The sequence below is a fragment of the Bufo gargarizans genome, chromosome 4 (assembly GCF_014858855.1).
Source record: "Bufo gargarizans isolate SCDJY-AF-19 chromosome 4, ASM1485885v1, whole genome shotgun sequence".
NCBI lineage: Eukaryota > Metazoa > Chordata > Amphibia > Anura > Bufonidae > Bufo > Bufo gargarizans.
The window spans coordinates 267,166,736-267,182,000 of NC_058083.1; the positions used below are offsets into that span (position 1 = coordinate 267,166,736).

General features: G+C 46.7%; 1 protein-coding gene across 2 annotated transcripts in view; it reads left to right on the plus strand.

Annotated features, from left to right (window-relative positions):
* DOP1A (DOP1 leucine zipper like protein A) overlaps positions 1–15,265 on the plus strand; it is a 106,529-nt gene that overhangs the window by 68,432 nt on the left and 22,832 nt on the right. For both annotated transcript variants that reach the window (XM_044292397.1, XM_044292398.1), the window contains 5 exons: positions 2,298–2,423; positions 2,670–2,804; positions 10,707–10,762; positions 11,333–11,437; positions 12,082–12,148. In XM_044292397.1, coding sequence (XP_044148332.1) covers positions 2,298–2,423; positions 2,670–2,804; positions 10,707–10,762; positions 11,333–11,437; positions 12,082–12,148 — 489 coding nt within the window. The remainder of the gene's footprint in view (positions 1–2,297; positions 2,424–2,669; positions 2,805–10,706; positions 10,763–11,332; positions 11,438–12,081; positions 12,149–15,265) is intronic.

The following is a 15,265-nucleotide window of genomic DNA, read 5'->3' on the forward strand; positions in this document are numbered from 1 at the left end:
AATACAATTAGTGTAATGAATATGTACAAGTCATGCTGTGTGCTAGGAATAGCTCACAATGTATACATTAACGCTTCCATACATCCCAGTTCACCAGGTGGAGGCCAAATCAGTATGCATCCTTATATGGGCTAATGAACTGTATAGGAGAGCGCAGAATATTGCGCTTTCCTATACAAAGGGCACAAAAAAAACATATGCCACGCAACATTTTATTTATTTATATATATATATATATATATATAATGTTGCGTGGTATATGTGGTAGCCCTTTGTATAGGAAAGCGCAATATTCTGCGCTCTCCTATACAGTTCATTAGCCCATATAAGGATGCATACTGATTTGGCCTCCACCTGGTGAACTGGGATGTATGGAAGCGTTAATGTATACATTGTGAGCTATTCCTAGCACACAGCATGACTTGTACATATTCATTACACTAATTGTATTTAATCCAATGAATTTAAGTTTAAATCCCCCCTTTCCCAATTTTACATATAAAATATATAAACAATAAATAAATATATTACATAGCGCTGTCCAAACTATAAAATTATTAAAAAATATCTCCTATGCGGTGAGCATTCGCCATTTTTTAGTCACCTTGTCACCCCAAAAATAGGATAGGACTGTTCTATTATGGGCCGAATGTTTCATAAAATGCAAAATGCACACAGCTTTTTTGGGTGTTTTTTGGGGGGGTTTTTTGCGCGGTATTGAGTATCGCAATACTTTTTTATGGTGAGGAAAGCGAATCAAAATTTTGGTATCAAAACAACCGTATGCCGATCTGATCGGCGTAACGTTGTCACGTTACCAAAATTTTGATTCGGTTTCGATTTTTCAGTTCAGGAGCCAATGGCTACTAGGTATTTTTTTTTTTAGTCTGAAGCACTGGATATATAACCTTTTTTTTGTTTTTTGGGATACTAATAGGTGGTAGAGGCCACTCTGTGGCCTCTGTCACGGGCCTCAGTTGGATGCATCTGTTCACCCTGCGGGAGCAGTAATATGTCCTCAACAACACATGACTGCTTCAGCAAATCGCTATCTTTAACCCTACAGAGGCCAGTAGTTGGTGGCAGTGGTCACTTGTTCTCAGAGTGACATGCAGCTGGGTAAGGTTACAGCTATACAGCAACACTGGTTGTCTCACAGCTGTTACGGCCAGGGAAAAGAAAAGAAATCACAGCCAGGATCTCAGGGGCATGTCAGTGTATCATGGATCCCATAGAAATGAATAGAGTCACTGTGCTAGTCACACGTGTGCTGTGACTGCGACCCCGGTATCGCAAATAATCCATCTGTGCTGGAGTTTTTGTGATTCAGGAGTCGCACTCCCAGCACACATGCAACTCGCCCCGTGACCCAATTAGTTTCTATGGGATCCTCACTACACTGCAATACCCCTGCAATGCTGACCAGGACAGCTGTTGCTGTGTAGCTATACCCTATATAGATCCCAACTGGATCTGGCAGGTATGTAATTAGCACTTCTTTATTGTAAATGGATCCTTAGTTTTTTCCAGTTTCTTCCTGAAACCGGACAGCTCCTTTTTAAAAGGGTTGTGTCATCTCAGTCAATGGGGGCATAGCCGTCCATGGCTATCAAGTCTCAGTTTACTAGATAGGTAGTGGTCCCACCTCTGGGACCCCCACCTAACAGGCAGTGGGGGAGTATCCTAGCGATATGCCCCCATTGTCTGAGATGGGAATACCTCTTTAATATGTGATAGGTTTTTAAAGTAGTTACATTTCTCCTTATTCACTTTGGTGTACATCAAGAATAGTTTAGGAAATACTGCACATCATCTTCATTGGAAAAGTTTCGGAAAGCTTTGTTTGTATTTCTCAACAGAAATAGTAGAAACATTAGAAAAATATAAAAAATAAAACGACGGTACCCCTTTTTTTTTTTTATGTATTGTATTATGTACCAGTCAGAAATGTCATCACATGCAGGCCAAATACATCAGTTGACACAATGCTGACATCCTGCAAAGCCGCCTGCTGTACTGGAACACATCAGCATATTGGTTCGTGTTTGCATCGGTATTTGTAAGTCCAGACCAAGACCAGGCGAGCGTCCAGGATAGGGATGTAGTACAAATCTTCCCGTTATAATTTTTCTGTGTATGATCTACTTCTAAGAATACTGCCATGTGAATGAGTCCTTAGATCAGTGATCAGCTCAGAGAACCAGCAGAATTATAAAAGCAGCTCTGGAAGGTTTTGGTTTTTTTTACGTTTATTTTGCTTTAATCAGAAAACTTAACTTAAAATTTTGTATTAACAGAACTTAAGGCAGCAGATCCTGGAGCTCTTAGGACCAATATCCATGAATCATGGGGTTCATTTTATGGCAGCTATTGCCTTTGTATGGAATGAAAGAAGACATAAGAAAAATTCTGCACGTACAAAGGTACAAAGAGTTAGAAGACCATGATCTGCCATTAGATGGCAAAGCGTCCATTGTTCTAAGATATTCGCTTATGTCCCTCTTTGTAGCACTGGGTAATGGAGATTTGTGAGAACAGTGTACAGAGAAGTTGAAGCCTCTTTTATTATTTACCCTGTAATCTGATTGCAGTTACCACTATTTTTATCTGCATTTCTTTTTATAAATCTCCTCTACATGTGCATTTATACTTCTTTCTTGTGTGCTTAGGTTATTCCATTGGCAAGTGAAGAGCAACTTCTGCTTGTAGAGTTAGTTCGTTCCATCAGTGTGATGAGGACGGAGACTGTCATTCAGACAGTGAAGGAAGTGTTAAAGCAGCCTCCCGCCATAGCTAAAGACAAGGTATATAATTAATATGAGATGCTTATACTATTCCACCTCTTGTTCTTCTTGTTATTAAAGGGTTACTGAGGTTTCATAAAACTTTTGATATGTCATGGAGACATCACAGGGCTTGATCGGTGGAGATCTGAGTGCTAAGGCCCCCACCGATCGCTAGAACGGGCACAGAGAAGTGCTCACATATCGTGTTCTCTCACCTTGCTGCGAGTCGCATGCCTCATAAATTAGGCACAGCATGCAGCAGTCTTTGTGCCTGAACTGAAATCGCTTTTAGTGTTCTACTTCTATGCCAGAAAACTGGCCGCTCTCACCAGGCCCCCTTATCGGGAAAGTGGCGAGGCTGGGGGAAAAAACGGCACTTGCGCAAACATTTTGCAACTTTTTCATGCCAAAAAGATAGCGGATCTTTATTAATCTGCCCAATGTGAGTCTGTCTCAATTCCATCTTCTCTAGTGAGGAGAGAGCGCACGAGAGGTGGTGAGCTCGGCACTCAGATCCCCAACCAATCAAAACCTTTCATATGTCTCAATGACAAATCCAAAGTTTTATGAAAACTCAGTAACCCTTTAAGTGAATTCTTATGGAATACAGATATACATAGCATCCAATTAGGGCTAAACATAAAGGCAGGGGCGTTTTTTTGAAAGCGGGATGCGGCTGCTACCAGCAAGTAACCGCCCTACCTTCTGGTAGAGAGGTAATTTACATATTATAAAAGTGCCGTTTTTAAAGAAACTACTGAACGAAAAAGGGGAAGAGCACTATATAGTGAAAAATCGCACTATAATGATTTTAAGTAGCCAAAAACGAAAAATGACTTTTGGGGGGGGGGGGTGACAGAAGCCCTTTAATGTCATCGCACTCTTTATTTTACCATAGCTTGTATTGGAAAATGGGGGGAAAGTTTTTTGGGGTAGAAATATGAATAAAAAGGCAATTCCGTTAAGGGTTGGGTTTAGTTTTTTTTTACGTTCACTGTGCGCCAAAAATGACATGAAACCTGTTTTCTGCAGGTGAGTACATTACGTTGATACCTACTTAAAAAATAAAAACCTTTTTGAAAAAAATAAACATTTTCCATTTTCTGACAGCCATACCTTTTTTAGATTTCCCTTTGCAGAGCTGTATGAGGGCTTTTTTTGTGTAGCAAACTGTACTTTTTATTGGTACCATTTTTGGGGTATGTACGACTCTTTGATCACTTTCGTTCATTTATTGGGGGGAGATAAGATGACCAAAAAATGGCAAATCATGGATTTCTCGCCCAGTTTCCTTGGGGGACACAGAAGACCTTGGGTATAGCTCATCTCCATAGGAGGCGTGACACTAAGTGAAAACTGTTAAGCCCCTCCTCCACAGCTATACCCTCAGCCTGGAGAGAGAGACTGCCAGTTTTTTTGCTTAGTGTCCAAGGAGGCAAGACACTCCCTGCTACTGCAGGGCTGTTTTCCCCTTGTTTTAAATTTTGATTTTTACTTTTTTCTTTTCTTTTTGTTCCAGATCATCAGGGACAACAGAGACGCACTAGACCTCTCTGTTTCTCCCGGGGTCGAGCTGCGCCAGTGCCGGTCATCCGCACTGCTGCCTCCCCCACAGAAGGCAAGGTGGATCAGGGCAGCCCAGCTCCCCTACATCCCGCCAGCACAAGGGTCGCCCGCACGCCAAGTCCCTCTTCCAGCGTCCTGCCACTACGGTGCCAGTAGCTGAAGGGGCGACCCTGCTGGAACGGACCGAGGGTGAAGACGGCTATGGTGAGAGATTGGCTTCTCCAGCCCTACGTCCCCCCCCTCACCCCTCACCCCACCCCGGTCTCCTGCGTGCCTGACTCCCATACTGATAGGGCCTCTGGACCCTTTTGTCCCTGCTAGCCCTAGGCTGGCCCCTGGCTGCCACAGGGCGACATTTTGCTCCCATAGGACATGGCACCCTTCTTCCTGCAAGAAGAATGCCTGGGGAGCTGCAGACCTAGCTGCCCCTGACGTAGGGGTTAGGCAGGATTCCCACCCTCACAGACCCGGTCTCAGGGTCCCCCTCCCTCTTACCGGCCACTGCTTCAGGGCCACAGGGCCCGCGCCTTGCTGCCCCTGGTCCATCACGGGCTCCGGTCCGGTCAGCACTAATATTCCGGTGCGGCCGGGCGCCGCAAAAGATTTTAGGTTCCGCGGCTCCCGCGGCGGTCCGCCATTCCAGGCCTCCTTACTTCCGGCAGGCGGGGTGGGCTCCCGCGGCCAGCGAGCCACCATTCCAGTCCTGTCTCTCCGGCCGGCCGGGTGGGCTCCCGCGCCGGCGAACCGCCATTCCGGGCCCCTATCTCTTCTGGCCGGCGGGGTGGGCTCCCGCGGCCGGCATTGGGCTATGCCCAGCAGGTGGCGGTCGGCGGGGCTCCGCTACTTGGTCCCAGGCTTCGGCCTGCTGTGCCGCAATCCCGACCGGCCCGCGGGGTGGGCTCCCGCGGCCGGTTTGAAGCGCCGTTCCGCCCCAGGTCCCGGCGGTATGACGGGCCGGGGGCCGCAATTTAGCCCCCGGCTTCGCGGCCTACTAGGCCGCAATCTTCCGGTCTCTGGTGGAGGGGGCGGGAACTTCTCCAGGCGCGAATTTTCCCGCCTGGAGGTTCCTCCGCCCCCAGGGGATCGCACGCCGCCCTCCAGGCCGGATCCCTGTTAACCCTTTGGGTGCAGGCCGGCTCCCAAAATTGGGTCTGTATAGTTGGCCCCCATTTTTTTTTCTCAGGGCCCCTATATGGTGGCTCCCCTTTAGCCTCAGAGGCTGAGTTGAAAGAAAAAAAAAAAAAAAAAAAAAAAAAATATAAATGAAATAAAAATAATAGATCATGATTTCTTTTGGGCTGCGCTTGACGCTGCAGCCTCATCAGTAATGCTGCATGACCTCCTTCCACAGGCGGCATGGTGTTGCGCTCCCAGCCTGCGTCGCTGCTAGGGCATTTCCCCTTTTAGGCGGTTTTCTTGCCTCTTCCAGGATACGGCGCTGGCCAAGTGCATTCGGCCCTCTGTAGGCAGCATTCATCGTCTCTCCAGTTATGGTGCCTGCCATGTGCATTCCCCCCCCCCCTCCTAGGCGGGCTACTGCACTCTCCCTGGCTGGCCATGTGCATGACCCCCTTCTTGGGCGGAATGCTGCACCTTCACCGGATACGGTGCTGGCCTTCTGCACGACCCCCTTCCATAGGTGGAACGCTGCACTCTCTGGATTTGCTGCCGGCCATGTGCGTGACCCCCTTCCGTGGGCGGAACGCTGCACTCACTGGATTCGCTGCCGGCCATGTGCGTGACCCCCTTCCTGGGCGGAACGCAGCACTCTCACTGGATCTGATGCCGATCATGTGCATCCCCCCTTTTTTAGGCGGGATACTGCACTTTCACCGGATACGGTACTGGCTGTGTGCACGACCCCCTTCCAGGCGGCGCTGATGTGCTATGATGTACTTATGTACTATGTTATTATGCTGCACTCTCGCTGATGTGCTATGATGTACTTATGTACTATGTTATTGTGCTGCACTCTCACTGATTGCGCTGCCGGCCTTTTCTTAGGCGGTATGCTGCACTCTCATTGGATTCCCTGCCGGCCTTAGGTATGCCTCCTTCCCTCAGACAGCATACATACATCCCTCTGTCTTTGGGTGTTTCCTCGCAGGTACGTTGCTGGCCACGTGCATGTACCCCATACATGGCAGGGTGCTTGCACTCTCGCTGGATCCGCTGTCGGCCATGGGCATGACTCCTCTTCCGTAGGCAGTGTACGCACTCTTGCTGGATTCGCTGCCAGCCAGGGGCATGCCTTCCTTCCTCAGGCGACATGCACGCGTTCTTAGTGACTGTGGTTGTCTCTCGCCAGTACGTTGCTGGCCATGTGTATGACTCCCATGCATGGCGGTGTGCTCGCACTCTCCCTGGAGGAGATGCTGGCCATGTGCTTTACCCCCTTTTTCTGGGCGGTGTGCTACACTCACCGGATACATTGCTGGCCATGAGAATGGCCCTCTATCATGGGTGGAACGCTTGCACTTCCATTGGATACGGTGCTGGCCTTGTGCGTGACCACTTCTCACTTCAAGGGCAGAATTTGGCACGCTCCTGGGATTCACGGCTGTCCTTATGTGGCTGGGCTGGACTTGTACATGTCCCCATTCATTGGCAGAGTAGTTACTCTCTCGCTGAGTTCAGTGTTGGGTGTATTATTGCACACTCATTTAATGCTAGGATACCCTGTGCATGTTCTCCTTTCACTAGATGGACCTCCTGCATTCCTGCTGGTTTATAGGGTATGTCCTGCTTCTCTGAAGTAGGTTCGGCCTTAGGCATCACTCCCTTTTGGGACCGGTCTTTGCACTCTTGCCAACTGTAGTTGGCCAGGTACAATTTCCCCCCTTTCGGGGTGGACTGATTGCGTTCCGTCGCATGCTATACTGGTTTTGTGCATAACTCCCTTTCAGGTTGCACTTTGCGATTCCGTACATGCTGTGGCGCTCTGGGACGAGCCCCCCTTTTTTCTAGGTGGGTTGGCCTTCTCGCTGCTTGCGGGGCTGCTCGTTCGTATGCCTCACCTGCTTCCTGCGGCATACCTTTGTTTCTTGGGAGCCGATGCTTGCCGCCAGCCTTGCACTCGTCCCTAGGGAGTTCCTTCTGTCCTCTTGACCGGACAGGCTCTATTTCTCTCTGCTGCACCGAGCTGGGTGGTGCTCATTCATTTAGTTGGCCTTTCATTCCAGGGAGTGTTCGTGGGTCCTAGATGCATGCCCTTTGCGTCCTTCTGCAGCATTGCTTCCCTGCGCTAGTGGTCCCATGGTCGAGAGTGCTGTTGTCTGCGGGGCCTCTCGAATTCTTCATTGGCGCTGTCAGGACTGCGGTTCCCTTGCCTGCCGCAATTTCCTCCTCTTCGGATGCAGTGTGGTATGAGTCCTTCCTCTTGGCGCCTCTACGCTTTCTGTCTGATCTGCTGCCGGGTTCGGGCTGCTCTTCTCGGGACGGTCACCCAACTTCTCTTGGGTGCTGGATTACCCGCCTTGGGTTCTTCAAGGTATTCGCCTTCTGCGAGGCGGTGGACCGGGCGTCTCACAGTGTAGCGGGTTCTGTTTTTGAGCTGTCTTATGGCTTCCCTGTTGCCCACTCCTCCTCCTTTCGGTTGGAGGGTGTTATGTCGGCCTCTGTCTCGACTGCCTCTTTTCGCCGGCTTTGTTTGGCTCCCGCTCTATACAGATCACTCCGATGTGGCTTCCCACAAGACTACGGAGGCTGTGTTTTCACTGTCCTCCCCTCTGGGGTGAGCCTGGTTGTTCCTGTGGATGGTTCCGGTGTTCCTTTTGGCCTCGTACTGTCTCCCTTGTTCGCGCTGGCTGTATTAGCTGTGTGCTTATTTACCGAGTCTACCGCGTTCTGTCCTCCCGCTGGGTGCAGATTGCGTGGCCCGTTCTAAGACGATGGTCCTGATGTAGACTTACCTTCTCGGTAACTTGGGGGGACTACCTTTTCGGTTCAGATTGTCCTTTGATCCCACACAGGGGCTGTTCAACGTGGTTACATCAGCATGGTCTTTAGCCTGCCTTCTCCTGGCGTCTGGCGGATCCTTTTGGGTCTTTGCATCTGTCCTTCTGCTCCCCATTCGGGTGGATGCGGGTCAACGTTGTTCGGGGCCGACGGGGCTAGTTTTGTCGACCCTTCTGCCCGTGTTACTGGTCTGCGCCTGTTCTCATTGGGTTTCGCCTGCTTGCCAGGCGACTCCAGCGGGTTCACTGCTGTCCACTCCTGGCTGTGTCTCGTCCAGGTTCTGTCGTAAGATTTAGGGTTTTTTGTCTGGGGTTCTGTGGAAAGCTGTGCATTCCCCACTCTGAAGTTCTTTCCCCATGGTTCTGTCTTTTGGTTGAGGTGTCAAGTGTCGGCGCTGTTCTTCCTCTTCCAGCGTTCCCGACCCTCTGGGCCTGCCAAGACCTTCTTCCTCGGAGTGGCTCTTTGGTTCCTCTGTGCTGTCCTTCGGTACCGCCCTGGGGACTATATCCAGAGCTCTCGGCGCTCCAATCTTGCCCTTGGAGCTGTTACAGGAGTTCACTCTATCCTTCTGTCCTGTACGGTTGTGTTCCGTATCAGTCGTGTCTCTGACGGGTGCCGGCATGGCCCCCTTTTTTTGTTATGAGTTTTCTGTCCTTTCCAGGACAGGGCTGTTCTGCATCTCGTTTCTTCCTTCCTTCCTTCCTTCTGAAGGTGGTGTTGCCTTCGCTTCAACACCTCACCTATTTGGACGTTGTTTGGGCCTGGCCGTTGTTTACTTGGAGATCTCCGACTCTTGCAGTCGTTCGGCCTCTTGGGTTTCCAGGAGGTCTGTGCATAGGGTTGGCAGACTCCAGGGTGGTTTTCCTCCGCTTGATCAGGTTGGCTATTGCTGAGGTTACCGCACCTAGGGCAGGATTCTGTCTTGGTGTCACCGTTCCTTTCACCAGAGCGGTCGGTGCCTCCTGGGCCGGAGGCATTGGGCTTCGGCCGTGCATTTGGGCACGGTGGCCACAGGTCTGCCTTGCACGCCTTTCTGAGTTCTACAGGGTGCATACTCTGACTTTGGCAGATGCTGCCTTACCCCGCCTGGGTTTACAGGCGGCGGTTCATTGATGCCTTTCGGGTGCTTCGCCTTGGTGTTGTGGTCCCTCCCCCTTTTGGACTGCTTTTGAACGTCCCAAGGTCTTCTGTGTCCCCCAAGGAAACTGGGCGAGAAAACGAGATTTTTGTATAACTTACCAGTAAAATCTCTTTCTCGCTCTTTCCTTGGGGGACACAGCACCCACCCATTAATTGTTTTTTCTCTGTGCGTTTTCCGAGTTTTTGTTACCCGTTGGGTAGTTGGCTTGTTGGTTCCTTGTTGGACTTTGCCTTTTCTCACTGCTTGGACACGCAACTGGCAGTCTCTCTCTCCAGGCTGAGGGTATAGCTGTGGAGGAGGGGCTTAACAGTTTCCACTTAGTGTCACGCCTCCTATGGAGATGAGCTATACCCAAGGTCTTCTGTGTCCCCCAAGGAAAGAGCGAGAAAGAGATTTTACTGGTAAGTTATACAAAAATCTCGTTTTTTCGCATTTTTTTCTTTCAGTTACAGCGTTCATCACACGAAAAATATTTTTAGATTTTAATAGTTGGGCATTTTGGGAGGTGGCAATACCTATTATGTATATTTATTTTTACTTATTTTTATATGTGAACTAGGCAAAGAGGGGTGATTTGAATATATATATATATATATATATATATATATATATATATATAGATATATAGATAAAGTAAAAAACTTTTATTCACCCATGTGGTAAAATTTTACCACATGAGTGAATAAAAGTTTTTTACTTTATCCTTGAAACTTTGGAGTGCTGTCCATTTTTCCTTTTTATATTGTGGGTAAGTGCCTATTCCCATTGGACGCGCACCCATTTATTTACACCAGTCAGTGCTGCCATTTTTTTTATTATATATATACTTTTGAAACTTTTAAGTTTTTGGTTTACATTTTTTAAGTCCTCCTAAGGGACTTGAACATGTGACCGTCTGATCAGTTCTCCCATAGACTGCAATGATTACCCATTGCAATCTGTGGTAGATCCGCTATGGGCAGTGCTCCATAGGAACATGTGGTAAGCCTGGTTCGAGGCTACCCAGATTAAGCTGCCTCAGATGCCATGGTCACAATTGACTGCGGCATCTGATGGGTTAAATGACCGGGATCGGCATCATCGCTAATCCCAGTCATTGAGGCAGAGTGTCTGCTGTACTATGCAGCCGACATCTGCCGCATATAGAGGGGGCTCAGCGAGTGAGTGGGCTCCAAACATTTTACTCCACAATGTAACTGTAGATCAGTGTGTGTAGGGTGAATACTAATCTATTTCCTCTGCCTTACACATTTTAGAAACATCTTTCCCTCGAGGTCTGCATGTTACAGTTCTTCTATGCTTATGTACAGAGGTAAGATTAACTTGTGGTGTATTTTATTATTCTCGCGGTCATGTTCGCTGACTTTGCAAACTGGACGAGACACAAACTATTTTACGCTGAATATTCTTAGACATTTATGGCGTATCCACATAAATTGCCATAAATGTCAGATAGATGCATGTCCAACCTAGGAGCTACCTTTAAAAGGTGGTCCCCTGACCATGTCAGGATGAGCGCTGTCTGCCGCATCCAGGCATGGGTAGAGGTGGTCGGGTTTACAGACACAACTGGGTTCTCTTTGCTATGCTCTTACCGTACCTCCCTTAGTAGTGAATGAATTTAATCGCAGCCTGTATGCTGTGGTCCACAGCTGGCTCAATGGAGTCGAAAAATTCTCGTTCTAGACATAGGACCCACATCCATCTCATGTTCAGGGCATATGTCTGAGATGGGAATAACCTTTAATCCAATAACATGATGACTATTGAAGCCATGACTATATGCTGAAAAGAGTTCTATATAGCCTTCTGTGTAATAACACACATGCTACACCTGTTGATGCTAAGTGTATGTGTAACTATTTTTGTGGTGTTCTTTCAGGGTTCCTGTGTCTAATCTTGTGGATAGCTGGGCTTCTTTTCTCGCTCTTCTTAAAGAGTCCATCCAGCTCAACCTTCCAGCTCCTGGTCAATTCCTGATACTCAGGTAATACTAGTATGTACTAGTACTAGTATTTACATTTACTAGTATGTTTCAAAGCTGCTAAAAATACCATGACAATAGCAAATTTAAAATAATGGTTTTACATGGATGTGCATAATTTATTTATTTTATGCTCATTCTCCAGAATGTTGAAACAGGAGCAAATATCTTGCATAGTATGTGCATATCAATATTAGTACCCTCTTCTTCTGTAGAACACAGTGACGTAATAGATTATGATTTTCCATACCTTTCCAGAATGTTGAAGGTATAGCGTTAGAGCATGCTTTATGTGTTGTGTGAGAGAAAATAGTCTACTTGTGGTGGTATGCCTTTTCAATCTCATCGATGGGGAACAATTTTGGGGACTTTACTTTTGAAAACAACATAAATATAGAGATTGAGCAGTAATATTTTAGAGATAAAGCTTGTGTGACTGCGCCTCTATGTCACAGTTTTAGATGTTCTGTCTGTTTCTTGAGCTACAGTAACTCTGCTTGCTGGTATTTCTAGTAATGTCCAGCATCTCTATAAAGAAAATTTAGTATGCAGCACAATAACTTGAGACCTATCAATCCTGAATTGTATTTTTCCTTCATTATTTTTTATTAATCTATTTATGTTTCCTCTTCATTTTGGTATTTTAGGGTTTTGAATGAGTTTATTATGAAAAACCCCACACTAGATAACAAGAAAGACCAGAGGGATCTCCAGGTAAAGATAACGGTTTAAAGGGGTTTGAAACAGTCTGAATCCCATAATGTAGGACTTAGTTATTTTATCATTGAACTGAGTAAGAACTAGTTGATATTCACAATTTTGCAGGTGTTGGAAACTCTCATGCTTCTTGTTGACATATCCTTAAAGGATAACTGTCAGATTTCCACCAAAAATTTAATTTTCATATGTTGTTTCTGCTGTGGTGATAATCCATAATCACTAATTATTGTGTCCACATACCACTCGTTTAATAAGATTCCCTCCATAGCAACCGCTCCTCACAAGACTTCTATCTGACTATCTCCTCAAGATGGCCGCCGATGCCCTTACCCTGAAGCTAAGACCTCCCTCCTTAACTACCCAGAATTCATTCAGCTCATCTTGGGAACGCGCAGCCTCACCCCAGCCAATCGGCTTTTTCCAGACTTAAACACGCCCTCTTCCTCCTGAGTAGTTGATCGCGAATTTATCACTAATATTCTGGTCTGGTCTGACAGGAGCGCTCATGCAGCGTTCGGGACTGTCCACTACTATGTCCTCAGTCTTCTGTATATAGGAGATGGCGGACACCTAGCAACACTGTTTTAGCCGCACCACTGAAATGCCTGGGGGAGGAAAAAACATGCTGCAATTACTACGTAATTCAATACCTATACAAAAGTATTAACTAGGGAACCTAAGGTAAACTTGGTCAGACCAATCCAATTACATAAAAAAAATATATATAACAGTTACCGAGACATTGGGGAACAAACAGCACCATAGGTACATGGTCGGCTGACACTAGAAATAAAGAAATGTTGGCTTCGCCTAAGTGGGTATCCTTGGAAATTGGACGTTTCTGTCATTATTAACATCCCCAATGCCTATACCCACATTCCTATTGCCAAGTCTCATCATCGGTTCCTCGGCTTTGCAGTAGTTTCTCATGATCTCCAGTTCCTGGCTCTACGCTTCAGCTTATGCGCCACCCCTGAGTGTCTTCACCAAGGTCATGGCTCCTCTCAGATTGATCCCCCACACGAGGAGTAGCCATGCTCCCATACCTGGATGATCTTCTGGTGAATGCCCCAGCGAGGACAATCTTGCCAGCATTTACATAACCCTGGAACTCCTCTCCATGTTCGGGTGGATTGTGAGTCCTTTCTTGCCCCCAGATAGTGAATGGAATTCCTGGGCATGATCTTCCTCACCCACCTCGGAAAGGTTTTCCTTCCACAGGACAAGATTTTTGCCGTCTGGTCAGGTTTTGTCACCTTTGCAGGCCATCTCTTGTATCCATTTGTGCTTCCATGAGAGTTCTGGGCAGGATGGTCTTTAAAGCTATTCTTTATGCACAATTCCACACTTGCGATTTGCAGCAGGTGATCCTAGCCAGATGGAACAGGTCCCCTTCTACGCTGGATCATCCAATTCTCTCCCTTGGAGTGCGCCACGAATATCTTTGGTGCCTGGCCCCCTGGACTGTCTCCCTAAGCAGATCTTTCCTCCCACTTCTTTGGCAGGTGATCTCCAACGATGCCATTTTGTCCGGTTGGGGGGGCTTAAACTCTCTCACCGCCCAGAGTCTGTGGACACTAGATGAAGGCTCTGTACAGATCAACATTCTGGAGCTCAGAGCCATATTCCTGGCTCTCTCATTAGATGATCCTCCTCTGGGGTTGCCCGTCCAGCCTTCAGACAGACAACTCCACAGGTTTGGCTTACCTGAACCACCGGAGGGGGGCACCAAAAGTGCACCAATACTTTGAGACGCTCCCTGCACCCTGCATTGGGAGGAGAGAAATGTACCTGACTTTCTGCCATTCACATACCCAGAGTCGACAGTTGGGTGGCTGACTTTCTCAGTCTTCAGAACAGGGTGGATTTGATTTAAATCAAAATGATTTAAATCACAATTTAAATCACTAGTCAGTAAGGCTTTATTTAAATCATAGTTTTCTACATAAAGACTAATTCTTGCTGGTATAACTTATAATATGCAAGTAGATAAAGATTTTTAGAATAACAACTTTTCATATTAGTTTGATTAGGTTGATTCTGTATTCATAGGTTTATAGAAGTTAGGATTAAGGTATTTTTCTCAACTCTCTTCATGTTATAACATTTTTGCTGTGAAGAAGAGGCATGTGATCTCTGCTGAGTCAAATTCAGTTTTGAGAACTGCAAAAGTAAACCAAGCATCTGTAATGATAACTTGTAGGCAGAAACATAGAATGTATCGGCAGATAAGAACCATTTGGCCCATCTAGTCTGCCCAATATACTGAATACTATGAATAGCCTCTGGCCCTATCTTATATGAAGGATGGCCTTATGCCTATCCCATGCATGCGTAAACTCCTTCACTGTATTTGCAGCTACCACTTCTGCAGGAAGGCTATTCCATGCATCCACTACTCTCTCAGTAAAGTAATACTTCCTGACATTACTTTTAAACCTTTGCCCCTCTGATTTAAAACCATGTCCTCTTGTAGCAGTTTTTCTTCTTTTAAATATTCTCTCCTCTTTTACGTTGTTGATTCCCTTTATGTATTTAAAAGTTTCTATCATATCCCCTCTGTCTCGTCTTTCTTCCAATCTATACATGTTAGGGTCCTTTAATCTTTCCTGGTAAGTTTTATCCTGCAATCCATGTACCAGTTTAGTAGCTCTTCTCTGAACTCTCTCCAAAGTATCAATATCCTTCTGGAGATATGGTCTCCAGTACTGAGCACAATACTCCAAATGAGGTCTCACTAGTGCTCTGTAGAGCGGCATGAGCACCTCCCTCTTTCTACTGGTAATGTCTCGCCCTATACACCCAAGCATTCTGCTAGCATTTCCTGATGCTCTATGACATTGTCTGCCTACCTTTAAGTCTTCTGAAATAATGACCCCTAAATCCCTTTCCTCAGATACTGAGGTTAGGACTGTATCACTGATTTTATATTCTGCTCTTGGGTTTTTACGTCCCAGGTGCATTATCTTGCACTTATCAACATTACTTTTTAGTTGCCCGATTTTTGACCATTCCTCTAGTTTTCCTAAATCCTTTTTCCAGTTGGTGTATCCCTCCAGGAACATCAACCCTGTTACAAATCTTTGTATCATCAGCAAAAAGACACACCTT